Source organism: Corylus avellana, chromosome ca5 (genome assembly GCF_901000735.1).
Source record: "Corylus avellana chromosome ca5, CavTom2PMs-1.0".
Lineage (NCBI taxonomy): Eukaryota > Viridiplantae > Streptophyta > Magnoliopsida > Fagales > Betulaceae > Corylus > Corylus avellana.
Window position 1 is genome coordinate 29818147 of NC_081545.1, and position 27481 is coordinate 29845627.

General features: G+C 34.8%; 4 protein-coding genes across 4 annotated transcripts; 3 read left to right on the forward strand and 1 right to left on the reverse strand.

Moving 5' to 3' along the window:
* Positions 1-1290: 1290 nt before the first annotated feature.
* On the forward strand, positions 1291-3523 carry LOC132182437 (receptor-like protein 3). Its single transcript, XM_059595678.1, has 2 exons — positions 1291-2790; positions 2935-3523. Exons 1-2 carry the CDS (start codon positions 1308-1310, stop codon positions 3492-3494), a joined length of 2043 nt encoding a protein of 680 aa, XP_059451661.1. The 5' UTR covers positions 1291-1307; the 3' UTR covers positions 3495-3523.
* Positions 3524-5288: 1765 nt separating this feature from the next.
* Positions 5289-6326, forward strand: LOC132180519 (uncharacterized). The gene is made up of 2 exons (XM_059593386.1): positions 5289-5469; positions 5711-6326. Exons 1-2 carry the CDS (start codon positions 5425-5427, stop codon positions 5975-5977), a joined length of 312 nt encoding a protein of 103 aa, XP_059449369.1. The 5' UTR covers positions 5289-5424; the 3' UTR covers positions 5978-6326.
* A 1002-nt stretch (positions 6327-7328) lies between these two features.
* LOC132180520 (BURP domain protein USPL1-like) lies at positions 7329-8495 on the reverse strand. The gene is made up of 2 exons (XM_059593387.1): positions 8271-8495; positions 7329-8174 (listed from the first exon to the last, which is right to left on the reverse strand). Exons 1-2 carry the CDS (start codon positions 8322-8324, stop codon positions 7437-7439), a joined length of 792 nt encoding a protein of 263 aa, XP_059449370.1. The 5' UTR covers positions 8325-8495; the 3' UTR covers positions 7329-7436.
* Positions 8496-13154: 4659 nt separating this feature from the next.
* Positions 13155-14066, forward strand: LOC132180521 (uncharacterized). The gene is made up of 2 exons (XM_059593388.1): positions 13155-13307; positions 13536-14066. The coding sequence occupies exons 1-2, from the start codon at positions 13257-13259 to the stop codon at positions 13785-13787; spliced, it is 303 nt and encodes a 100-aa protein (XP_059449371.1). The 5' UTR covers positions 13155-13256; the 3' UTR covers positions 13788-14066.
* The last annotated feature ends 13415 nt before the right edge of the window (positions 14067-27481 follow it).

Below are 27481 nucleotides of genomic sequence, written 5' to 3' on the forward strand. Positions count from 1 at the left end.
AGCGTGGTAGACCTGCAGCAAAGCCTGTCTTATCGTAGTCAAGTGGCCAAGTGATCATAATTTCTTTTGACTTTTTATTAGAAAATTTGTCTTCTGCACCTAGCTGTGTTTGGCAATTGAAGAAAAAAAAAAAAAAAAGAAGTGTGGCACGTTATTATATTAGATTTGATTGATATGAAAGAAAAAAATAAGAATATTTTATATAAAAATATGATAAAATTTATTTTTTAGTGATTTTTTTATTTAAATAGTAATAAAAAGTGATTGATATAATATAAAAAGTAAAAATATTGAAGTTAATTTTGAGAAGAAATTTTTTGATTTTGGGTCTAATCCAATCCGGCCTTTGCTGAACACAGCCAAAAGGTGGGCCGGCTACTTCTTTTAACCTCAACTTACTACGACTTTTTTTTTTCCAAGATATATTTCGTGGTCGGTGGCTCATTGTGAGTCTTTCATTAGGATTTACGGACTCTTGAAATTCCAAGAAATGTAAGGATCTGAATCCTTGGAGACATTGCGAATAGGTTAACAATTAAAGAATGATAAATATATTTTTCTCTAATTTATATTACCAAGAGGGAAATGTGCAGACGAATCTAAGTTGCGATGTGGGTATGGTGAGGCAAAAAAAAGGATTGAAATCTCTTAAAATTTTCTTTAAATTTGAGATTCTCAAATTTATAAATCTTAACCGTTCATTTTACCTAAACGTCTAAAATAAGTTATGTTTTAATATTTAATGAAGAAAATCCGCAAAAAGAGAGGACTAATTCAAAACTAAAATGAAATATCAATTTAAATTGGACGTAAGTTATTTGGTGTAGGTTTTTTCATCACACTAGATATTCAAAATGTAATTTTCAAAATTGTCCAGAGAATAATATCGAAACAAATAGTTAATGTGATTTAGTAGACAGTAAAGATTGAAAAAGCAAAAAGAACCTCAAAACTTATCACTTTAAGCTAATTCACTTAAAGTACTCCCTTAAATTTATCGCCTTAAAGCTTTAAAGTTTATTAAGTCTGAAAATAAACGATTTAAGAGTTTTTATGAAGATTATATTAATATACATATTTAAAGAATATTCTGACCTAAAAATCTAAGTGAATGAATTTGTGTTTACTTAGATATATTGGCAGAGTTGACACATCTATAACTATCAGTTGACATGACTATATACCTACCAATGGGGCAAAGTTGCAGATCAGAGCTATATATATATATATATATATATATATAAAAGGTATACCGAAGGACTACTTCACATCCATTTTTCTTCAGTTTGACATATTAAACTAGAACCATGGTAGATTTAGCGCCATATCATCTCATCTTCACCTTGTTTCTCTTTGGCATTTACTCCACAAATCATGCTTGCAACCAAATAGACCGCGACTCTCTCTCGTCCTTAGTCTTCAAACATACGTCTTCTCCTCTATTAAATTGGTCTTCCATTGATTGTTGTGAGTGGGAAGGTATTTCTTGTGATCATAAACACCAAATCACCCATATTGGTTTACCTTTTAAAGGCCTAAGTGGGAGTATATCTCCTTTGCTTGGAAACCTCTCACAGCTCTCTCACCTTAATCTCTCCCACAATTCACTTTTGGGTCCTTTCCCTAAGGGATTGTTTTCGTCTTTGAAGCAACTCAAGGTCCTTGATTTGAGCTACAACAATCTATTTGGAGATATATCTAGCTTGCCTGCCTCCATTCAAATTGTTGATATATCTAGTAATCACTTTAACAATACAATCCAATCTTCATTTCTTCAAAGAGCATGGATGTTGACAGAGCTCAATCTCAGCAATAATACTTTTGTGGGCCTTATTCCTTCATTTTCTTGCATCAATGCTTCCTTGGTAAGGCTTCTTGATTTCTCCCATAATCATTATAGTGGGCATATTCCTAGGGGACTAGGAGCATGTTCCAAACTAAAGGTTTTTCGGGCAGGTTTTAACCATCTCTCAGGTTTGCTTCCTCATGATATATACAATGCAACAATGTTAAAAGAAATTTTCTTACCTTTCAATAATCTTTCAGGACCCATTAGTAGTGACATTGTGAATCTTGCCAAACTCACCAACCTTGAGTTATATGGCAATAAATTGAGTGGCAAGCTTCCTATGAATATTGGGAAGCTCTCCAAATTAAATGACCTACTCCTTGATGACAACTCCTTTACAGGTCCTTTGCCCCCATCTTTGGTGAATTGCACAAATCTCAATATATTGATTTTGCGATACAATTTTCTTGAAGGAGACATCTCAACCTTTAATTTCTCTAGTCTTCATCAACTTACCGTAATTGACCTAGGGGTTAATAACTTTTTTGGTAACTTACCAGTAAGCCTTTACTCATGCAAGTCCCTAGTAGCACTTCGACTTTCCGCCAACCAACTAGAGGGACAAATCCAACCAGAGATACTTCAATTGAAATTATTATCCTTCCTTTCACTTACTAACAATAGGCTAACCAATATCACTAATGCAATCAAGATTTTGATGCGTTGCAAGGCACTCACCATAGTCCTCCTTGGAGGAAACTTTCTACATGAGGCAATGCCGGGTGATGACACTATAGTTGGTTTTAATGGATTTGAAAATCTCCAAGTTTTGAGTTTTGATGAGTCCCAATTGACTGGTCAATTGCCAATATGGCTATCTAGGCTTAAGAAGCTAGAATTTTTAACTCTAGATTTCAATCGTATCACAGGTTCAATTCCTGGTTGGTTATCGACTCTTCCAAGGCTCTTCGCTCTATACCTCTCTCATAACCTCATTTCAGGTGAATTTCCAAAAGAACTTTGTGCATTGCCAACATTACAGTCATCAAAGGCTTTAGTAGGCAACAATCATTTGGATTTACCACTTTTTAACTCAATAAGTAATTTCCGATACAATTTTCTCTCAAACATGCGAGCAACAATAGTTCTTGCGAACAACAATCTTAGTGGCAGCATCCCTGTTGAGATCGGCCGTTTAAAGCTGCTTGATCATCTGGATCTTAGTCATAACAAATTCTCAGGCAGCATCCCAAACGAAATGTCTCAGCTCACAAACTTGGAAATATTGGACCTCTCTGCAAATCAATTTTCTGGCGAAATACCAGCATCACTAAGTAGTCTACATTTCTTGAATAACTTTAGTGTTGCAAACAACAATTTGCATGGACCAATACCATCAGGCACTCAACTCCAGAGCTTTGATGTCTCTGCATATGAAGGCAACCTTGGACTTTGTGGTCCTCCACTTCTAGATGAGTGTGCCCATATTGTAAGAACCAAGAATGACACTGGGGATGAGGAAAATGGGCATAGAATCCCATGGTTTCAAATTACCGTGGTTTTTGGTTTCATTACAGGTTTTTGGGGAGTTTGTGGTCCATTACTCTTTAGCTATAAGTGGAGAGTTGCATATTTCCAATTCATGGACCAAGTAAAAGATAGGTTTATAATCTTGTTCTTTAAAATTGCATATTGGTCGCTTTAAAGTTTGTAATCAATTGGTCACTTTACATATGTATGTCGTCAATTTGGTTTCTCAAGTTTCGTTTCGAATAATTTAAGGTTTTCTAAGTTTTTATATTTTCAATTTGCATTCAATGTGATCCCCTAGTCCCCATCATTAATCAGCGGTTGTTAAAACGAAAACGGTTATTGGGAAAAAAGAATTTAAAATTTCTAACCAAAAGAAACAACGACATTTCAGCCTTTCACCAAAAAAGAAAAGAAAAAAAAAGAAAAAAAAAAAGAAAAGAAAAAGAATTAAGCTCTCAATATGATGTGTGTTGGAACAACTTTAATTGTCTACGGGGTGTTTTTGAATTTCCGAATTGAAAAGCTGGCACTGTTCTATTCGATTCAGGGTAAGTTTGATAAATTCAAGATTATTAACCCAAAAAGAATTTACATATAGCTGACGAAACTACATGCATGAACCTTCTGCATTTGAACAATAATGAAAAGACTCATGGTGAAATGGTGAATTCAAATGTTTTGCCTTTTTTTTTTTTTTTTAATTAAAAAAAGTTACCGTTACGTACCATATCAGGTTTCCCAAAGCTTTCTAAACGGGAATAGGTTGTTCCTCGTTACCAAAATAAATAAATGGACTAATTACAGTAGCCATTTTCACGTTCTATTCATTTATAGATTGCTCCTACAAACTACCAATTGTCCCTTGGAGTCCTAGACTACCAATCGATAAAAAATAAATATGCCCTTCAATTAGCGCAACTTTTTAAAATGGATGGAATCTCGATCACATGCCTATTAATTATGCCTATTTTCCCCTCCATCGTTATGGACCATGGATTATTGTTCTATTTTTTTGGGCTAAATATTTTTTTAGTACTTGAATTTTAATATATTTATTTTTTTTCTAACTAGGTTTCGAACGTAAGGCTCTCTTCATTCAATGCTTCTTAAAATTTTATATTTTAAAACATTCTCAAGATACAAAATAATATATATATTAATTTTAAGAGTAGTGTTAGAGAGCTAAATAAATAAATTTAATTTTTTTTTTTTTAAACTGACATGACAAGAACTTTTAAATTAAAAGAATACAATTTTTTATTCTTTGTTTGCTACTCACGATTTACTATGTTAATTTTTTTTTAAAATTAGATTAACTTATTTTGCTCCTCAACACTTCCCTAATTTTAAAAATCTTTCAACATTGGGGACACATTTTTCATTATTTGAATTGACATTTCAGAAACCAATTAATGTTATCAGCCGGCCCCCACGAAGTTTTGCAGCCGCCATATCGTTTGTCTCGTCTTGGTCCCAACAGATAGACTTTTACATATCAATATGTGTTCGAATTTCAAAGAAATAGTGATCTTGTCATACATGCATCCTCAGTGGACAAATGGCAACAAACAAAAAAACTCAAGGTGTGCAGGGAGAGGCGGGCCGTATTGTTTCACATGCACGTTAAACAACTTTATATCTTGTAGGAACAAGAGTGTGATTGACAAGCTATAATGTCCATGAGATTAATTGAACTGGACAAGCAAAATTGTCGCTATCAAATTTGACAGGGTTTGGATTACACTGTTGTTGATGATTATTTGAAGAGGAAGACTGGAGATGGAGACACTGAATTTTTTCCATTTTTCCATGGCTACTGGCTTGTCAAGAAGCGAGCGAGTTATATATTTACATTGAACCACCAGTACTGTTGGTGATAATATTGATGATAAGAGAGAATAATGTAGTACAGTAAGATTAAAGACATACCCTGAACATGTTAACTATGATATAAAAGCAATTGAAATACCCTGAGCAGCATCGCATGTCATTTAACAAAGAACCTTGGGCCTAGCTAGTGAGAGAGAGAAGAAAAGAAAAGAAAAGAAAAGACAAAAGAAAAAGAAGAGGCCTTGGTTCATGTTTGTTAGAAATCAATTAAGATGAAAACTGTGTTTGCTTTCCTTGCCCTCTTATCACTTCTTAAGGTACTCGTAAGCATTTCTTCAAGGGCGAAAGTAACTTACTAATACAGAAATCTTAAGTTCAATATTCTGTATTTCTGCTTCTTCTTCTTCTTCTTCTTCTTCTTCTTTTTTCCAAACCTTTAATAAGGAGTACTCAAGTAAAAAGTAGTGGAATTTGATTATGATATATTGATGATTACATATAGAAAATGCATGCGATTAATTAATATAATTTGTGACTTTTGGGCATTCATGCATGCAGTTTGGTGGCAGAGATGTGGTTGCAAGAAAAGACCTGGGAGGATACTGGAAAAATGCGATGGGCAGCCAAGCAATGCCAGAAGCAATTAAAGGTCGTATTGATCATCCAGAAAGAGCAGCAAAAAGGGTTCATTTTGCCAAGGATTTCGATCCTGGATCTGTCGATGCAAAAAATGTACTGGACTGGGCTGCTAAACCACCCCCCCCTGCTGGAGATCTCATTCATCCAAAAGCGGAGAATTCACCAATTAGCAAAGCCAAGCCTTAATAATATATAAGCATTTTGACTGAGGACCCAAATGTTCATCATGTCTTAGGCTCTGAATAAGGTAAAATTGTGTCGTTAAGAGTTAAACGACGTGTCATGAGAGTGTGTAATGAATAAATACTTGTGTTACTGCAAATATTGAATCTTGAAGCTAACCAAGACGGTCTAGTATACTACTGAATAAGCGAGCCGTTGAGGATCAGAGGAAGTTGTGTCTTCGTCTTTGACATGTTTCTGTTTTCTGTTTTTTAGATTAAGGAAGCTAATTGTTTATGTTTTGATGCTCTCATCATCAAATGCGTGCTGTAAAATATTTGATTTTATAAATTAATGAAGGAATTACGTATGATGCTTTTCTCGTAGTAGATAGTGCCGTTTTGCCACGCGGAACCATGTTGAAGAACTTGAGGGGACAGCAACCCCCAATCTCCAACTATATATTTAATTTTATTCGTAAGCAATTGCATTGAACTTGAGGGGACAGCAACCCCCAATCTCCAACTATATATTTAATTTGATACGTAAGCAATTGTATTGAATCTCAATCCTACCTTGGAAAGCCCTTTATTCTCACACATTTTCTTCCTCCACATGCAATTCTTTTCACGGTCTCTCTCTTTTTCGTATTTTCTCATATATATTATATACAATTTAAGAATTATGATGATTTTTCATACGAGTTAAACACAAAAAAATATTTTTTAAATCATTCTCAAGATTGCAAACAAACAGCAAAAAATAATTACTTTTTTTGGATAAATGATTTCAACAAACATCTTTAGACAAAATCCAAACTAAGCTTTCATCAGATTACCACAAGCTTTTACACTAATTACAAAAATGTTTTATTTATTTATTTTTTTCTATTCATGCGACCAATTGATAATTTGGTTTCGTGAAATATATAGGTAAATTGGTGGGCCGGGGGTGACACATGGACATCCATGTTTCATCCCCCATTTCACCGAAATTGAAGGCTTTTTTTTTTGGGTAAACAAGGCCTATATTGGGAAGAAAATGGGATTTTGGGCCCATTTTCAATTCTCTTGCCAATTCCATTTTCTCTTGGTCCAAAATTCAAGCTAAAATTTTAAAGGGTCTAAATTGCAAAAATTTAAGCCTATATGCTTTTCGATTTTCTTTTTTTTTTCCTCAAAATAGAGCAAAATCTCATATATATTGGCATACCAAGTTTGAACCCCCTAAGTTTGGCCAAAGGAAATGGTAGTGTCGTTTTACATATCAATTTACCTTTTTGCTTACTCTAAAACCCATAAAACTATTTATCAAAACATCGGAGGACGAAAAAATAAATTTACCCTTAATTTTAAAGTAATAATTGAGATTAAAAGACCCAAAACAACTTATAAGTCATTATTAACCAGAGAAACAAACGGTAAAAGACTGGAGAGAATCTAGCCCCATTTAAAACGGATTGTACGTTAATTCCATACATTAATTAGGATTGAACCCAAAGAAGACCTTGTGGAAAGATGTAGTGGCACACAGGAGATGTTCCTGGTTTGATGCCCAGAACGCGAAAGGCGATGTGGTCGGGTGTAAAGGAGGATGTGTCCATGTGGCAAATAAAAAAAGCTGTCGCTCTTTCTCCATGCTCACCACCTACTAAAATCTCGAAAACCTTGGTGTCACCCAGGTCATGGCAGAAAAAAACAGCATATGGGTAAGGCAGATCATGACATGCCACCGTCATTGAAGTTGACACCTCTTTAACCTCTAGGAAAGTGTAGTTCTGCAGAAGGGTGTCTGATTTTGTGAAACTGGTTGTGCTTAGTGCTTTGAAAGCTGCTTGGGATCCAAAAATAGCACGCACAGAGTCAACCATGGATTCTAAGGAGGTAGCACAAAACTTCACTTCAAGAATGGGTTTAGATTCACAAACATCCAGTGTGTTCTTGATTGCTTTGGCTTGGGGAGAATGTTGAGAGATTGAGAAGAGTTGAAGGAGATTTGGGAATTCTTCCACTGAGAAAGGAATGGAATCGGCCTCTTCTCTAGTCAAGAAGTGAGGTAAAGAAGAGGGGTCTCTTGTTGGGACATGGATGGTAATTGTTTTCCCAACATGTAGATCATTTATGGTGAGGTATCCCAGTTTCGGATCCTCCATATGATCCATGTGAGGCATACGCCATTGGTGTTGATCAGTCGTCTCCCTTACTCCATTGCCATGCTCACACTGCATGCAACATATACTTGTTGAATCTATCAGTGAATGTCGAGAATATATACAAGGAATTAAAAATATACAAAAAAAGAAAGCATGAGAGAATACCGTCAAGAGCAAAAGATTAGATAAGAGAAATAAAGAAACAAATTTCCGAGCCATCTTCCTTCTAATCCTGAAGGTCCTTTCGATTTCTTTCTCACTCGTGTAGAGCTCTTAATTTTGTTGAGTAAAGTAAGGTTATAAGTGAATTAATTAAGAGGAAATATTCGGGACCATTGAGAGGAAAAGAGGACGATGGAGAAGCTTCTGCCACATCATTTTAATGTTTTTCTAGAATTTAATATGTCTATTACTTTCGTTTAGACGTGAAACTGATGACAAAAATAAGGCAATCAATAAGCATCAAATATCTCCCCCACAAATAATGCAAATGATGTGATCATATATTTGCATTATTTGTGGGGGAGATATTTGATGCTTATTGTCTGAATCAATATTGACGAAGCCAACCCCACCACACCACCACCACCATGCATGTTGCGAAACAAAAACAAATTTGAGAATAACAAGTCGCCCACTTGCTGTCCCCTTAGGTTGGTCTTATCTCAATCTTTTGGAGTCAATTAGAATTTTTCAATTTTCATCAATTTTAAGATTAAAATAACAATAAAAATAAATAAAAATAAAAACTTTTTCTTCTCTGCTATATCCTTCTAATTTCTCTCATCTCTGTACTCTTTGTATCACTTCCCAATTATTTTTTTATAAGCGATTTGTGGTAACGGTGGTCACTTAGAGGTCTACAACTAAGAGCATCGATCTCCACCAGCTTCTCTAAAGTTCTTATATTGTCTAAATTAAATAAAGATAATAGCAGAAATGAATTAGATAAAATAAAAACAAAAAGATTTATGTGGTTTAGTCTATGACCTAGGTTCATAGGATAAATCCCCCTTAGAGTACTAGTAGCAGTTTCCCAATCATTTTCCCTCAATTTAGGGAATAAAACTATTTTTTAATTCCCTATAAAAAAACACTTCACAATAGATTCCCTTATTTTCTCCTATATGAATTAAATACTATTTATTTTTATCATTGCAACCAATGAGAGATGAGAGAGGAGAGAGAATCGTTGGGACATGTGAAGGAGAGATGAGAGAGAATGAGATGTTTTATGGATCCGACTTACATGCTGTTATTTTAATAACAGCATGAATGCTGTAGTTTATCAATAGTCAAGATTGAATATTTCAAAATTTCTTTTCATTTTCTCTCTCTTATTAAAAGTTTCTAAAATTAAGTCAACTTTGAGATTTAATCTTGACCATTGATTAAATTACAGTATACATGCTGTTATTAAAATAACAGCATGTAAGCCATATCCATGTTTTATAATGGACATAAATTTCCTCTAAACCAGAATTTCCTTCAACCCACTCCAATAAGTGACAAGTGTCATCTCTCACATGTTTTTTTTTTAATATTTTAAACGTCATTTATTGTCATTCCATTAATCTAGGAACCCAAACATTAATTTTTTAGAAACCCAATAATGTTAAATGACACTTGTCACTTATTGGAGTGAGTTGCAGGAAATTTTCTCCAAACCAGTTTGGAGAAAATTTGTGTCCTTTTATAATTTAACAATGCATATGGAGTCTACAGTGTTTCCCAATGCATTGGGAAACATTGTAGCTGCCATTTGATGGTTAAATTTGGGGCTTTTAATGTTGGTGCTTTTTTGTGATTTTTTTTCTAGATTTTTCCTAAACATAGGGAAGGGAATAAATTATAGGGAGTATACTGCTAGTGCTCTGGCCTACATAAATATTGTGCTTGTTAAATCATCACTTGTCTCAAGCTTGCTTGTTAAATTACCTTGACTTCATCATTTACCTCTCATTTAAATTAAATATTTCACGTATTAGGCATTACCTATTAAAAGGGGGTTTGAGCCCACACGTGAGAGGAAGTGTTAAAGTGTTGATTATATGATTAAATTTGTGTTGTGCATCACTTATTAAAAGGGATTTTGAGCAAAAAAATAAGAGAGAGTTAAAATGTTAATTAAATGGTTAAATTTACTTATTCGCTTAACTTTTAGGACAAATGGTATGAGATATCAAATCAAATCAGATTTAAATCTAATTTGCTTTGATTACAATCAATACTGAAATCAAATATCGTGATATCAAATATCTTAATATATTCTAACATCTTCCCTCAAACTTAAGGTACCTTAATTCTAGAAGTTTGAGTTTGATTTTTTCTTCTTCTTTCTTTTCTCTCTTTTTTATTTATTTATTCTTTTCTTGTTGGAGATGGCGGTGGCTAGAGGCGGCTAGCGACAATGATTTGAGATTCAAATTTGATTTAATTTGATTACAATCAATGCTGAAATCCAATCTCATAATATATTTTAACAATACAATATTCGAGCAGGAGAGTGATTGGGAGAGGTAGACGTCGACATTAATGATGGGTAGGAACTGGAGAACAATGAGTTGGAGAGGTCCAGATAGCTAGATTCAAAGGCGTCGTAGAGCCAACTGCAAAGGTTGTTGTCACCAGTGCCGAAGCTTGAGGGAAGGTTGTTGGAAGGCATCATAGGTTTGGGAGGCGACTTTAGGGTCATAGAGAAGATAGAGTGGAGAAGAGAGAAGGCAGAAGAGAGAGAGAGAGGAGGAGGGGTTGAGGGTATTAGAAATTGGTCATGGGCCTAACTCAACCCAAAAACTAGCTCAAGAGTTGAGGTCTTTCCTTACTCTTATAAATGGCTCTGATATCATAGTAGAAATGAATTATGAGCCTAACTCAATCCAAAAACTAGCTCAAGAGTTAAGGTTTTTCCTTACCCTTATAAATGACACATCTTCTTTAATACCTACGCAATGTAAGACTTCCAACAGAGGAGAGGATGGAGGACAAGGATTGTATGGTTAATTGGGTTTTGGAGAGAGAATCAGATGGTGGAGAGATGGGAAGGGTGTGGGTGGTGATTTGCCGGTGGGGGTGTCATTGGACATTGAGAGATAGAGAGGGGAACGGAAAAAGGGTGAAAGAGTGAGATATAATACAAAAACAGAAATGATAGAATTCATTCTATTTTTAATCATCTTTTAACCATTTTTTTAGTGAATGGATGAATCCACCATTGAGTTTGTATGGGATCCACATGAATTCATAAATTTAATGGTTGATATATTAAATTTGTAAGATGAGATTAGGAAAATATGAGAAAAATAGTGACCGAATCATTCCTCATACAAAAATATGATAAAAATATTTTAAAGAAAGTAAAGAAAATAATAGAGAGAATCTGTTAGAGTATTTATAAAAAAAGAGTAGCTAAAATAAAGAAAATAAATGTTTGGTTTCCATTTTTTAGTCTATTTCGTATAAGAGATGAGCAAATCGACTACTGAATTTATGGGACTACATGTAAGTTCCATATATTCAATAGGAAATTCACAAAAGAAATGGACAAGAAATTAATAAATGTATAATAGTGAGCTGTACGGGCATGGTTGTATGAACCTACGTTTTTCATTATTTGAATTGACATTTCAGCAGCCAATTGATGTTATCAGACCCCACGAAGTTTTGCAGCCATTTGTCTCTTGTCTTTGTCCCAAGACGTACGTCGCATTCTTTGCTCAATACATACCTTCTTTACATATCAATATCCCTTAGAATTTCTAAGAATATCAAACATTGTTTTAAAATGGAGAAATATTTGCTTTTATTCTTTTATACATCATTTATCTATTTCTATATAAGAGATGTGTATGTGAATCTCGCTATTAAATTTTGTCATATATATATATAAATCCCTACAATTCTAAGAAATTGTGATCTCATCATACATTCTTAGTGGACAAATGTATTCAAACAAAAAAAACTCACAATGTGTGCATGGAGAGGGCCGAGCTCCCACATGCACGTACGTTAAACAAGTTTAATTATATCTTGTGGGAACAACCGAATAATTGAACCCACTTGGATGAATGACGACAAGCTGTGTCATGCCTAATTTGTCTCGTCTCCATAATTTTGATGAAGAAGAAAAGAGAATTAAGCCTGCACCATAACCAAAGCTTTACCCTTTGAAATGTCATGATGATCGATGCCCATTCATAACACGTGAAACTTTTTTCGACATGCCCCACGAATGAATTGCATATCTGCATATATGGGGTTGGAATGCTCAGTGCATACATGCATATGGGTGGAGTTGGAGCCACCTTTAGATGTGTACTATTGAATTGTCACCAGAACTGCAGCCACGTCATACGTATTTGGTCTAGCTCCCAAGGGCCATGTGGTGTATCATGCATGGAGCTAATTACCTTAGACTTAGACAAGCTTAAGTTGTACTGTTAAAGTAATAATTAAGTGATTAAATTTACTTCTTTCTATCCGCTTAAACTTTTAAGATAACTGATAATTTACTTGGTAAATTTAATCATTTAATCATTACTTTAACATCAACAACGAAAATAATTGACAAACAAAAAGGTTGGCATCTCACCAAAAGAGATGGAGTCTGTCTCACCATAATCACAACTCACAAGATTATTGCAAAAGAAATATTCTCATAGATAGCTTTGGATCGTAGCTAGGGAGAATGATGCAGAGCTAGCGCGTAGGATATTTGGTACAATTCCCGTCCATCGGGCGAGGCACATAGCTAGTCACCAAAATTATTTAGAAGGTCAGGCAATCGCATGGATTTTATTTTATTTTTTTATTTTTGAAACCTTGGTGGCTAGCCTAAGAGTTTTTGGGTTTAGGGTTAAAAAATTCATTTACTTTTTTATGTCAAAGAATTATATATGTTATGAGAAGCTTTTTCTATATAATAATTTTGGGGGTGGGTCCAATCACCATATAATAATTATTTTTTGGAGTTTTTGGGTGCCTAGCTTAAGTTTGGGCTTAAAATTCCTTTATTTATTTATTTTTTGCCTAGCTATATATATGGAAAGTGGTGATGTACCACTTGGCAAAGAGAAACCTCAAGCCTAGAGAGATTGAGAAGAAAAGAAAAGAAAAAGGAGAGGCCTTGGTTCCTGTTTGTTAGACATCAAGATGAAAACTGTGTTTGCTTTCCTTGCCCTCTTATCACTTCTTCCGCTACTCGTAAGCATTTCTTGAAGGGCGAAAGTAACTAATGAATATAGAAATCTTAACTTCAATATTCTGTATTTCTGCTTCTTCTTCTTTTTCCAAAGCTTTAATAAGGTGCTAGTACTACTCAAGTAGAGAGTAGTGGAATTTGATTATGATATATATATTGTGAATTTAGTTATAGAAAATGCAGGCGATTAATTAATATAATTTGTGACTTTTGGGCATGCATGCATGCAGTTTGCTGGCAGAGACGTGGTTGCAAGAAAAGACCTGGGAGGATACTGGAAGAATGTGATGCACAGCCAAGCAATGCCAGATGCAATTCAAGCTCGTATTCATCCAGAAACAGCAGGAAAAGGGGTTCATTTCGCCAAAGATTTCAATACTGATGTGGCCAGTACTAATAATGGTTGGCATAAGCAGCCCCCTGTTGGAGATCTCATTCACCCCGAAGCAGAGAGCTCGCCAATTAGCAAAGCCAAGCCTTAATAATAAGGATTTTGAGGAGCCAAATGGTGATGTCTTAGGCGATCTGGATAAGGTGGAATTGTGTCTTGAAGATAACCGGCCAAGACGGTCTACTACTGAATAAGCGAGCCGTTGAGGATCGGAGGAAGTTGTGTCTTCGTCTTTGCTGTTTCTGTTTTCTGTTTTTTAGATTAAGGAAGTTTAATTGTTTATGTTTTTGATGTTCTCATCATATGTGTGCTGTAAAATATTTGATTTTATAAAGTAATGAAGGATCTGAGGATCATGCTTTTTCTTGAAGTAATGCAGGCTAGGTGTGTTGATCAATTCATATTATTATAGGTGTGTTCAATTACCCGTCCTTCCAACAGCCTGGCCTCATTCCCATCCCTTTTGGCCCGGCGGAACCATGTTGAAGCTTGAGGGGACAGTAACCCCCAAGCTCCAACTAGTTTTATCATTAAAAAAAAACTCATATAAATTATTCCTAAATTAATTTCTTACTCCCAAGAAAGTGTTTTTTTTTTTTCAAACCTAAAATTTTAGTTCCGCTTCTGTCCCTGATCAATCCCATTGGATTCCAACATATATATACATATATGTGTGTGTGTGTTGGATCAGAAGTTGGAAAATACTTTTTAAAAATTATAAAAAAAATAAATAAATACTAGAAATTAAGAAAGGCTAACGATATCCTGCATGGTGGTCAAAGCTCCTAATTAATTAGCTAGCTAGACAATGCTGATTTTGCATAGTTTGGATAACAATCTTGAAGTCTCTCCTTCAATGATAAAATTAATTAATGTTCATACAGAGAGCAAATACTTGGGAGATCTAGAGTAGAGATGCTTTAGCTTTGCCAACAATAGGATAAGCAACTAAAGCATTTGTGTTTTTAGATCGATGTCCAAACATGAATATTTCCTTAATTGGCATGAGATTAACTGAACTGAATCCACTAGGATGAACGACAAGTTGTACATGTCATGCTATGCTACGTCATATGTATCTGGTCTTGGTCCCAAGGGCCATCTGCAGGTATATATCTTCATGGAAGCTTATTGAACCCACTGGGACGAAACACAAGATCTGTCAAATTAATTTGACAAAATGTATTTAACATCTGTCATGCTTTGTCTCGTCTCCATTTTAATTTTAATTTTTTCTTTAAAAAAAAGACTTAAGTTGGTTAATATTGAAATTCTCCCGATATTGAGACAATATATATCCAACATGTATAAGGAGCCTCCCGATCCTGATAAGGATCGACAACACTTGTTTAACTAGTAGGTGTTCACGTATTAAATACGGAAGGATATAATTTGTAATAAATCTAAATAAATCAATTTAATAAAGTGACATATATATTTAAAACATGTGAAAATCACATATTTTCCTATTAATGTTATTAAAAAAAGGAAAAATGTATAATAAATCCTTGAGTCAACCCTTCAAAATTTTAATATCCTTAAGTTTTTTTTTTTTTTTTGAAAATTTAGTCCCTAGATTAATTGAAATGACAATAAAATTCCTGCCGTTAAAATTTTTTAACAGACGTTATAAAAACTTAAAACGCACCATTTTACTCTATTAAAATATTAATTTTTTATTAATTTAATTTAAAAAACGCGGCCACCCCATGGGTTGGGTTGGCCTCGCAGTTGCCTCAGACCCCCCCCATGGTGGCTTTCCCAGCCACCATATGGAGGGGTGGGCTGGCCACCCCAGCCCTAGGGTGGCCGGGCCACCCAATAGCAGGGCCGGGTGGCAACGCCACCCCGTGTTCTCTAAATTTTCAGCTTTTGACTTGTTTTAAATTAAATTAATAAAAATTTAATATTTTAATAGAGTAAAACGCGTTTTAAGTTTTCATAATGTCTGTTAAAAAATTTTAACGGCATGAATTTTATTGTAATTTCAATTGATCCAGGGACTAAATTTTCGAAAAAAAAAAAAAAAAAACTTAAGGATATTAAAATTTTGAATGGTTGACTCAGAGATTTATTATACATTTTCCCTTAAAAAAACATGTGAAAATGACATATTTTCCTATTAATGTTATTAAAAAAAGCATGTAAGAATGCTTACGGCATTATATTCCAAATGAAATATATGAATTCTCTTAAAATAATGAAATGTTATGATTTTTTCTATATGTTTTGAGCCCTGATTGTATTCCAATCAAATATGTTTTATCAATGCAAGAGTTGTGAAAAATGCTGTATATATTGTGTATTTTTAGCTTAAAAAGAGCGGTAAGTTTTTTGTGCTCTTTCGATATAGTTCTTCTTATCTTTCCCAATTAATGTCGGTTATGCTATTTTTAGGAGCTTCTTATGGGATCTTATATCTTCCAGGAACAAGAGCGTGATTGAGAATGCTATAAATGGGCGTGAACCGGACAAGCAAAGTTGTCGCAATGTTGAACCCCACTTGGATGATTGACAAGCTGCATCAAATCAAATTTGACAATACAATTTGGAAAAATATATTTAACACCCGCCGCCATGCCTTGTATCTACACAAACACACCAAAACAATAAAGCAACTTGTCAATTAAACGGGTCCGTTTAATAATGGACTTGGTAGGTGATTTATAACTTGAAAGTTATTGATGTAATATAGAATAGATATAAATTTATAATTTTTTGAACAAAAAATTATAAAAATTTTGTTTTATAGTGAATTTTTATTGGAATAGTAATAAAAAGTTATATAAAAAGAAAAAATATCATGGACTTAAAAAGAAGTGGGAGTTTGGCATATTGATTACCGAACGGACCCAACAATTTGGCAAGTTTTATGTCGCCAGTCAATGTGAGCGTGGCTTGTGTGGGGCCTAATTGTCAACCAAAATAACACAATATACTGAGATTAGCTAGAAGAAGAAGAGGATTAGAAGTAAAAGAGGAAGACGATTTATCGAATAACAAATCTTCTCCATGCTTTAATCCTAAGTTTTTGTATTCTTTGCTTGTAAAGAAAATAAAGAAAGAATTTTAATGAAGAAATTGAGGCATGAAGAGAGAAATGGATAAGAAAGGGAGGAGCCGAATTGCTAAAGAGGGAAGGAAACTCGAGAGAACAGTATGAATGGGTAGGCGAAAAAAGTGTAACACATATTTTAAAAGGTCATTCTATATAACTTCTCTTTTTCAAAGGTCGGGCCTAACTTAGTTTTGGACTTAAAAAGTTCATGTTATTTTGTCGGCTAATTATAAGGAGTTTATTTTTTAGACTTTTTTGGGGCCAACCCATTTTCTATGGTTATTTTTTTAGCTGGGATGTGGCCACGGGCAATTATTGGCCAAGTAATTTTAGAGTTTTACATGCATGCCATCATAACTTTTGACTTCAAAGATTGAACTCTTCAAATTCACAAAAATGGCAATTTAACGATCTCTTTATTTTATTTCAAATTTAATTTTTGTGGCTCTGTAAGAGCCAAAAAGTGATTCAGTTAAAATGTTTAATTCATTTTAAAGTAATTTTTTAAATTAAAAATAAAAATAAAATTTTCTTTTCAAATTTAACTTTTATTTAAATAGCTAAATAAAAGTGCTGGAGGACTACTCGTCTTATGTAAATATTGAAATACTATATGAACAGTATGTCATGCTATATATAGTAAGTGGTGATATACCAGTTAGGAATGAAGGAGAAACCTTGGGGCTAGAGAAAGAAGGGAAACAAAAAGAAAAAGAAGAGGCCTTGGTTCCAGATGAAAACTGTCTTTGCTTTCCTTACACTCTTATCACTTCTTGTTCTCGATCGTAAGCATTTCTTGAAGGGAGAAGTAACCTTAAGTTGCACGCTTTCAATATTCTGTATTTCTGCTTCTTTAAATATGGACTCAAGTAAAAAGTTGAATTGATTATGATATATAGATTATATGTGATTTTAGTTATAGAAAATGCATGCGATTAATTAAAATAATTTGTGACTTTTGGGCATTCATGCATGCATGCAGTTTGCTGGCAGAGACGTGGTTGAAAGAAAAGACATGGGAGGATACTGGAAGAATGTGATGGACAACCAAGCAATGCCAGAAGCAATTCAAGGTCGTATTGATCATCCAGAAACAGCAGGAAAAGGGGTTCATTTTGCCAAGGATTTCAATCCTGAATCATACTGTACAAAAAATAAAAAGTGGATTGGTAAACCACCCCCTGCTGGAGATCATCTCATTCATCCATGTTAGTTCTTGTGTTGGCTTAATTCAGTTCCAAAATGCAGATGCTACTGTTCACGGCTCAAACACTGATATAGAATGCTCAGAATCCAATCTCCACCGTTCATAATGTAGATTCATGTGTTATGAACGTCCCTGCAAAATTTCAGCTCAATCGGACCACAAACGCCCATCGATCGGAGTTGTTGATGAAGACTGGACAGTCCGGGTCCGGACCTCCAGAAGCCGGGTCCGGACCCCATTTCCAGAAACTTGATTTTTCAAGCAGGGTCCGGACCTCAATTCCCCGGGTCCGGACCCCAGTTCCCGAAAGTGCATTTTATGAGGCATGTCCGGACCTCAGATCTGCAGGGTCCGGACCTGGCTGACTTATTAGGGTTATTTTCTATTTAAACACGATTTTGCTACATTTATATGTACGTATTTTATTGAGCAAAATCAGGGTGCTTAGAGAGAGAGAATTTGTTCTAGATTATTGTTGAAGAGAAAATACGTGAAGCCAATCGGAGTTCCGGTGAAAGGAAATCTTTTAGAAGAATCGTGCCAGATGTTCTGGAAAGGGCTACTGAGGTAGAAGTCAAGTGGGTCACTTGTCGTGTGCAAGGAAGAGTCAAAGGTTTTGTTATTCTTCTTGTATTCCTTATTCTTCTATACAGTGAATTGATTTCCTGGGTTTGGCTGCCCCGGAGAGGTTTTACATTTAGAGAGTTCTCTAAATGGTTTCCTCTTCGTAACCAAATATCTGTGTTCTTGATTTTCATTACATATCTGTATTTGGTTGATTATTGATTGTTAGGTCAGATCTTATTCCGCTTAATATTTGTGAATCACCTAGACATTTGAATAGGTGTCGTTTGGAGTCGTTTTAGATTTTTCAATTGGTATCAGAGCGGGTTCACTCTGTGAAGGATTTATTTCCTGAGTGTGATCCGAGACTCCATATCAAATGTCTCATACTGTTGCTCCTAATTCTCTTCCCGTCTTTGACGGAACAAATTATACGCTTTGGAAAATTCGTATGAGAGCATATTTTAAATCCATTAATGTTTGGCATATTGTCGAATCTGGATGGACACGTCCAGAAAAAGCAATAGCTGAATGGACAACAGAGGAAAAGAATAATGCTACTGCGAATGACAAAGCTATAAATGCTATTTACATCTCTGTTTCAAATGAGGAATTTTCTAGAATTTCTAGATGTGAAATAGCTAAGGAAGCCTGGGAAACTTTAGAAATCACACATGAAGGAACTAAGGTTGTTAGAACTTCAAAAATTCAAATGTTGGTTTCTCAGTTTGAGGAGATTAGAATGCAGGAAGATGAAACTTTTGATGAATTCTATTCAAAGCTTAGTGCCATTAGAAACTCTACCATTAATTTGGGAAAGAAAATGGATGATGCTAAAGTGGTGAAAAAAATCTTAAGATCTTTGCCTGAGAGGTTTATTCCCCAAATTGCTGCTATACAACAGAGCAAGGACTTAGATACTATGAGAGTAGAAGAACTTGTAGGTTCCCTTCAGACCTTTGAGCTAATTCTTCCTAAACACAAGAACACCAAAAATATTGCTCTTAAGGCAAAAAATGTTAAGGTTGACTCTTGTGGTTCATCTGATGAGGATTCTGGAAATGAGGAAGAAATTGCTATGTTTGCTAAGAAGTTTAGGAAATTCTTTAGAGCCAAGAAAGGAAATCTTAGAAATAGCAATTCACAATTTTCTGAGAAATCTAGAAATGAGAATGTTGAGAAAGGAAAGTCACCTAAAGGTATCAAGTGTCACGAATGTGGAGGACATGGACACATTCGTGTTGACTGTGCTAACTTGAGAAAGTCAAATGGCAAGGCATTTAATGTGACTCAAAGTGATGAGTCAGACAAGGACGATGCTGAACAGGGAGTTAATTACTTAGCATTTGGAGTTAGTTATGAGAGTGAGCATGAGAATAGTGAGTGTAATTCTCAAGACAAACAAGGTGTGTCCGATAATGATTCGGAAGAAGAAGATGATTTGCAAAATGCTTATAATAATCTCTTTGTGGAATACACTAAACTGAAAAAGCTGAATAAGCAGCAATTGAAGAAACTCAATGAGGTTAATCTTGAAAATGATCAACTTTCTGTCACCTTAACTGATTCTCTTGCTACTCATAATACTTTGATGTCTGAAAATCAAATGCTAATTGCCAAAGTGAAATCCTTAGAGAATGAACTGAATGAATCAAAGAATCATTTAACAAAATTCTCTAGTGAAAAGCTAAATCAAATGCTACATAATCAGAAACATTCGTTTGATAGAACTGGATTGGGTTTTGATAAATCTGCTATTTTATCTACTAATGTTGCTTCTTCTTCAAAGATGATTTTTGTGAAACCAGTGAACAAAGAAGATAGCTTGGCTGAAAAGAAGGTAATTTCTCCTCAAATTTCCAAAGATGGAAAAGGTAAGGGAACTCTAACTGATTCCTATATGTCTAGTTCTAAGTCGAGAAGTATGCACATGTTAAGGAACCAACCTTCTCAAAGGTTTATTCCTACGTGTCATAACTGTGGTAAGATTGGACATATTCGTCCTAAGTGTTTTCAGCTTAACAGTCATGAGCCTAAAAGAGAATATTTTCATTCTAGAAATAGTTATGAGAAATTATTCAACATGATGAGAGACGTAGTAACACGGTTAGATGTCTTGGATAAGAGTCACACAGTTGTCCCTGATGTGAAGAAAGTTTGGGTCAAGAAGATTAATACCATTCACCCATTGAGGGGGAGTGGTAATGGACTCACCTAGATTAGGTGGGCACATAGACCATGCCTAGAAATTGAGCATATTGATATTTGTCTATAGCTGTTCTAGGGCATTTTTTTCTTAATTTTTGTTTGCTTTGTTTTTATTTTCTTTGATTATTTTTTATTCTTTTAGATTGTTTTAATTGTTAGATACTCAGTTTCTCATGTCTTGTGCTCAAATGAATATTTTACATATGAGTGGGGTCAATATTTCTGCAATTTACATCTATTGCTCCATATGTTTCTGATATACCTTGTTTTTTCTAAAGACTGTTAAAGGAGTAAGAGTCAGTTTTTCTCATGTTCGAAATTGTGCACTTTTTGCCCCCATTAGGTTTAGATTTTTGTTATATGTTTGGAAATTTGGAGAAAACATTTTGTTTGGAAGATAGGCAGTGTAGAATCTTGCCACTTGACCAACTCGTTAGTTGAACCTAGCTCCTAAAAATTCCACCATTTTCCAAAAAAAAAAAAAAAGGGCATAAAATAAGCTCAGATGATTTCATTTTGCTTCTGTCTGTCCCTAAAGAAAGAATCAGTGATCAAATCATTGCGGAAATAGATGATTACTAAAGGACATGGTAAAAGAAAATGATCAGTCTCAGGGTGAGTGTATCGGATGAGGGAATCTAGGTCCTAACATTATAAGGTTTTACTGTGGTTTGAATCAGACTGCTGGTCTTCCTTTACAAAATGTCTGCCTAGATTTACCTTTCATTGATGAAATCTTAGTTAATGGGAGTACTCACACACTACACCATCACATGAGATTTCTGATTATTGCCTACTTGACTGCATTCACAGACCAAGGTTGTGTCATGCATATGGTACATTTACGGTGTAAGTGTAGCTTGTTGATCACTCCGAATTGTTCAGATATTCATACAAGCATGCATGATCTATTGCTTATCTATACAAGTTTTTTTTTGGTGTTTTGTTTTAACAAAAAAAAAAAAAAAGGAAAGCTTTTGGATATTCATTGTGCAATACATGAGTCATTGATGTGTTATCATGTGTGTTCATTTAACTTTTAAAGGGGGAGAAACATGCTTTGCATTTCCAGTTTCCTGTTGTTAATTGAGTCATACATTGAGGGGGAGTTTTACTGATGTTTCTTTATAATCACGCATCATTTTTTTTCATGAGTTTTATTTATGTCTTCTTGTTCCACATATGCCTTGATGTATTTTGTGAAGTGTTTCAGGAAACATGAAGACCTTTTGTCATTCTGTGACAAAAAGGGGGAGTAAATATGGGGAGATGATGGGATTGGCTCGACATTTTGGTTTTGTCACTGAATTGCCAAAGGGGGAGTTTGTTAGTTCTTGTGTTGGCTTAATTCAGTTCCAAAATGCAGATGCTACTGTTCACGGCTCAAACACTGATATAGAATGCTCAGAATCCAATCTCCACCGTTCATAATGTAGATTCATGTGTTATGAACGTCCCTGCAAAATTCAGCTCAATCGGACCACAAACGTCTATCGATCGGAGTTGTTGATGAAGACTGGACAGTCCGGGTCCGGACCTCCAGAAGCCGGGTCCGGACCCCATTTCCAGAAACTTGATTTTTCAAGCAGGGTCCGGACCTCAATTCCCCGGGTCCGGACCCCAGTTCCCGAAAGTGCATTTTATGAGGCCTGTCCGGACCTCAGATCTGCAGGGTCCGGACCTGGCTGACTTATTAGGGTTATTTTCTATTTAAAACACGATTTTGCTACATTTACAGTACGTATTTTATTGAGCAAATATCTGGGTGCTTAGAGAGAGAGAATTTGTTCTAGATTATTGTTGAAGAGAAAATACGTGAAGCCAATCGGAGTTCCGGTGAAAGGAAATCTTTTAGAAGAATCGTGCCAGATGTTCTGGAAAGGGCTACTGAGGTAGAAGTCAAGTGGGTCACTTGTCGTGTGCAAGGAAGAGTCAAAGGTTTTGTTATTCTTCTTGTATTCCTTATTCTTCTATATAGTGAATTGATTTCCTGGGTTTGGCTGCCCCGGAGAGGTTTTACATTTAGAGAGTTCTCTAAATGATTTCCTCTTCGTAACCAAATTTCTGTGTTCTTGATTGCATATTTCATATCAGTATTTGGTTGATTTTTTTAACTGCTAAGTTAGATCTGTTTTCTGGATATTTTCGGTAAAACTCCTAGACGTGTGAGTAGGTGATAATTGGAGTCGTTTTAGAATTTTCAGATGGGAACGGGAACGAGGAATTATTATCGCTTGTAAGAGGCTACCTTTGGACTCAATTCTTAGTGGAAGTATATATATATATATATAAAAGGGAGTACTACGAAATAAAATAAATTCTGGAATTTTATTGGGAAGCATAACTAAATATCTAAATAAGTTCATTATCAAGTGATTAGCAAGCCAAATCATAATACTAATAGAATGCTCTTCTTTGACATGTATGAAGGTAGTAACGTGTATGTATTTCCTTCAGGAGATTAGCTAACAGTTAGAAGAAATTCTTAACTGCAGTCAAAAGGTAAGTGAATTTACTATCCCTTCCAAAAATTATCATGTCATGCTCTTTATGAAATTTTGTTTCAAATTGCAAATGATCATTTTGTTTATATTATGGAATTATGCTGCATGCATGACAAGTTTGAGAAAAAGAAACTTCCTGAAAATAATGATGTTTATAAGAAATTTTGAGAAAATGATGATAAACCCACCCACATGTTGCCCTAAAATGTACCTAGAGGAGTACAAAGAAAGTACAGGAAATGAGAAAAGAGTATAATAAATTGAGGGCACATGTAGGAAGGAGTGTATTTTTGGCCTCAAGAGAAACAATAGAGAAGCTCGGTACCGATGCTAAGGATGGAGGCGCAACCGCTGAAAAAGGCTATGCCAAAAAGTGATTCTATCATTTATTTGCCATGCTGAGTACACCTAGACTTAATCGGCTAGCTAAGGGGATGGAGCTGCGGTCAGAGTATCTCATCCCAGATCGCAAGGACTACGCAACCCTAGTATATGGGGGTAACAGTATATATGGGCCCTAGTATGAAATAAAAACTATCAATAATTTTATTGATGATAATATATTTTATGTGCTTTCTGTTTTTCTTAAAAAAAATACTTGAAACATATGTAGTTATGAGTTCCAATTTTCAAAACGAGACAATGAGTAAAACTGCTTATGGTTGTGGATTTACTTATTGGGCCCTCTTTGGGCTTATCAGTTTTATTTCTTGTTTCAGGTAGTGATCAAGTTGCACTAGGAGGCCGGAATGGGGGCTGGCGTATTTAGGATTTCTTGTGATTTCATATTAGTCAAGTTAATAAGTGTGTTGGCACAGTTTTCTTTCAGAGATTGACGAATTTATTTTAATAAAGATCACTATTATCGTTGTGAGACATTGTTGTTAAACAAGAATATTTCAGTTATTTTTAAAGGATGTTATAGTCTAAACTTTAATGCATTCATTTCATACTAGGCTTATATGTTTGACAAACCTTATGGATCTTTGTGAGTAAGAAAAAGAAAAAGAAAAAGAAAAAAAAAAAAAAAAAAAAAAAAAAAAAAAAAAGGGATTAACAAACCTAACCCTAACGGGTTGGGGATGTTACAGTGGATCACTTCTGTAGCATGTCATCCTTGGCTTCCTTGGTTTGAAACTGAAACAGAAAAATATAACACTAATCAAAGTTCTCTATACAGAAGGAATAATCATAACAAACGTGATGGCTACTAGTACTACCAATTACGCAATAAATAGATTCATAGTAAACACACATATGAACACTTCATTGAAGGCATTGATAATCATCCCTGCAACAGAAAAAAGAACATAGTTATATGAAAATCATTAGAATGATCAAATTCCTAACCCAAAGTAATATAAATATGAAAATCAAGGAAAACCCAGTTGTTAAAAAGCCCTATAGTAGATATCCCAAACAAGGAAAACATGTTATGCATAAGTGGTAACATCCAATGCTCATTGATCTACCAACAAAGCCCCTATCAAAACAAAGCTTCATGCATTTAATCAATAAAACATAACATTAAGTCCTAATCCAAGCAACAACAACAAAGAAACAGAAGAGCCAAAGAAATCATACCTATTCAGTCAATAGGTCAAATTAAGATAAAAATTACAAAGAGACCCACAGACTAAGTTTGTAATTTCATAATAAACCCCGCAGACTTTAACTTAAGAGAGATTAATGTTAGGACTAACTTAATAATTTTCCCAGAAGACAAAAGATATTATAGGTAGTTATGTCCCATTCATGGACTTTAACTTTACATTTGCTAACATCAAAAAAAAAAAAAAAAACTTTGCATTTGCTAAGAGATAATTGTGGCTTCTAAATGAGATGATCTCCCTAACCTTTTGGCAGGTCAAGAGTGCCTCCACAATAAACCAAACTAGCCATATTAGTCGCAAAAAGCTGTTTCAAACCTCCCAATTTCACATTTTGAACTTTCAATTTGATGCAATCTACTTATTTCCGTTAATTTTTGAACGTTAAAAGTGGTGAAATGATCTTTATACCTCTGAATCTTTTTAAAAATTCCAAATTTACCCTTAATTTCAAATTGAATTTTTTTTTAAAAAAAAAATTATAGAAAAAAAGGAGAATTAAAGGGTAATTTGATACTTTTAGTGTTTTCCGTTAGGGTTTAACGGCAAAAATTGACCGAGTTGGGTTAATTGTATCAAATTGAAAGTTTAAGAGGTGAAATTGAGAGTTTTTAAAATTTGGGAAGCTTTCTCAAAACGCGTAGTAGTTCAGGAATTTTAAGTGAAGTTATCACTGACTATTAAGTACATCAAAAGAGACAAAGAGAACACAAAATAAAAAATAAAAGATAAGACAGCTCAACAAAGACTTGAGGACAATGATTACTAAAAAATCTGATTTTCTAATCCAATTGACTATATAAAACAATTATCAATCTACGATTACTATATTATAGTCAATAGTTACCGCAACAAATATAAGCAAAAATATATAAGACAAAAAGATTCGGTGACAATGTGCAAATATTTTGAAGAATTTTTAAGAAGTAAAGCCACTCTGATGGTTAACAAACCTCAAAGATATTTATTATAGAAAACTTGTGTTATAGTTTGTGTTGGGTGGTCTTGAGTCTATCTCAACCTCAAAAGCTAGCTCAAGATGTGAGATTTTTCCTCACATTTATAAAGTGACCACCAGCCCTTTCCACAACTGATGTTGGATAACTCCAACAATCTCCTCCTCACACATCAGGCCCTAGGTCGAAGCAGAGACAACTCGTTTCTCCCGTGGACTATTGGGCCGAGATTTGTTGATTGAACTTGGGCTCTGATATCAATGTTAGGTGGTCTTGAGCCTCTCTCATCCCCAAAAGCTAGCTCAAGAGGTGAGGCTTTCCCTCGCACTTATAAAGTGACCACCAGCCCCTTCCACAACCAATGTGGGATAACTTTAACAATTTTTTTCTCACACATCGGGCCTTAGGTCGGAGCAGCAACAACTTGTTTCTCCCGTGGACTGTTGGGCTGAAACTTTTTTGCAAACATGGGCTCTGATACCAGTGTTGGGTGATCTTAGGCCTATTTCAACCCCAAAAGCTAGCTCAAAATGTGAGGCTTTCCCTCACACTTATAAAGTGACCACTAGCCCCTTCCACAATTGATGTGCGATAACCCCAACAGTTTGTAACTCCCAAGACTTAATTTGTAACATCAGCAAACGACTTATTCACCTCTCACCTTAGTAACTCCAGAATCTCTAGCCATCTTCTACAAGAAGCACCTTTACAAACAAATTTTGTCCATTACAACCCAAAACTCTGATAACTAGAGATTGTTATATGGTTTGATTGATGAAAATAAGGAGAGGAACCAAATCTGTTTAGGCTCAATGGTGTTTAGAAACCTCTCTAAGAACAATGAAAAATAGTCTATAGGTCCTATGAAAGTCTTGCCTCACGAAACTTATATAGACGGGGAGAACACTAAAGTTTTTAGACTAGGTCGGCAATCTGCCACAATCTCGTTCGAACGAGATTTAGGGTTTCACAATTTTCTCGAGCGGCAATCGAATAAGCTTCAAATGACACTTCAATTGAGGCATTCTAAACTCCTCTGATTCGAATGAGACTACAATCAAGATATTCTGGAAGTGCCTTTAAGACTGACTACGTTCGAATTGGATTTGATCATGGCTGCGATCGAGGCATTCAAAAATGTTAAGGAGAGAGACACCAAATGAGTCAAACAAGAGTAAGTTCATATACATATAAGGACACCACTTCTAGCCTAAAAGCCTAAACTAATGGTTTAGGTCCACTTGGGTATATTAATTACTCTTTTTCTTTATACTTTCTCAACGTATGACACAAACCTCACAAGTGAATACACAACAAGAAACTTTGTAAAAACTTGACGCACATTCTCGTTTGAATGAGACCTTCAATCTCTCAATTCCAACATCGAATTTCTACCGACTCAATCCTAGAATTAAACTTTACATTCCAACTTGTTTGGATGGGCCAAATTTCATTCTTGTTTTGGATTTTTTAAGAAACCGATGCAGATGTGTTGTTTGAAGGGGCCAAATTTCATTAATGTTTTGAATTTTTTAAGAAACCAATGCAGATGTGTTGTTTGGTTTTCAAAGAGAAAACATGATTTTTAGAACATTGGGCAAAATTTTGAGTTTGTGAATTTGTACCAAATTTGTTTACAAAATCAAAAAATATGAATTTGAAAACAAAACAAAAAACG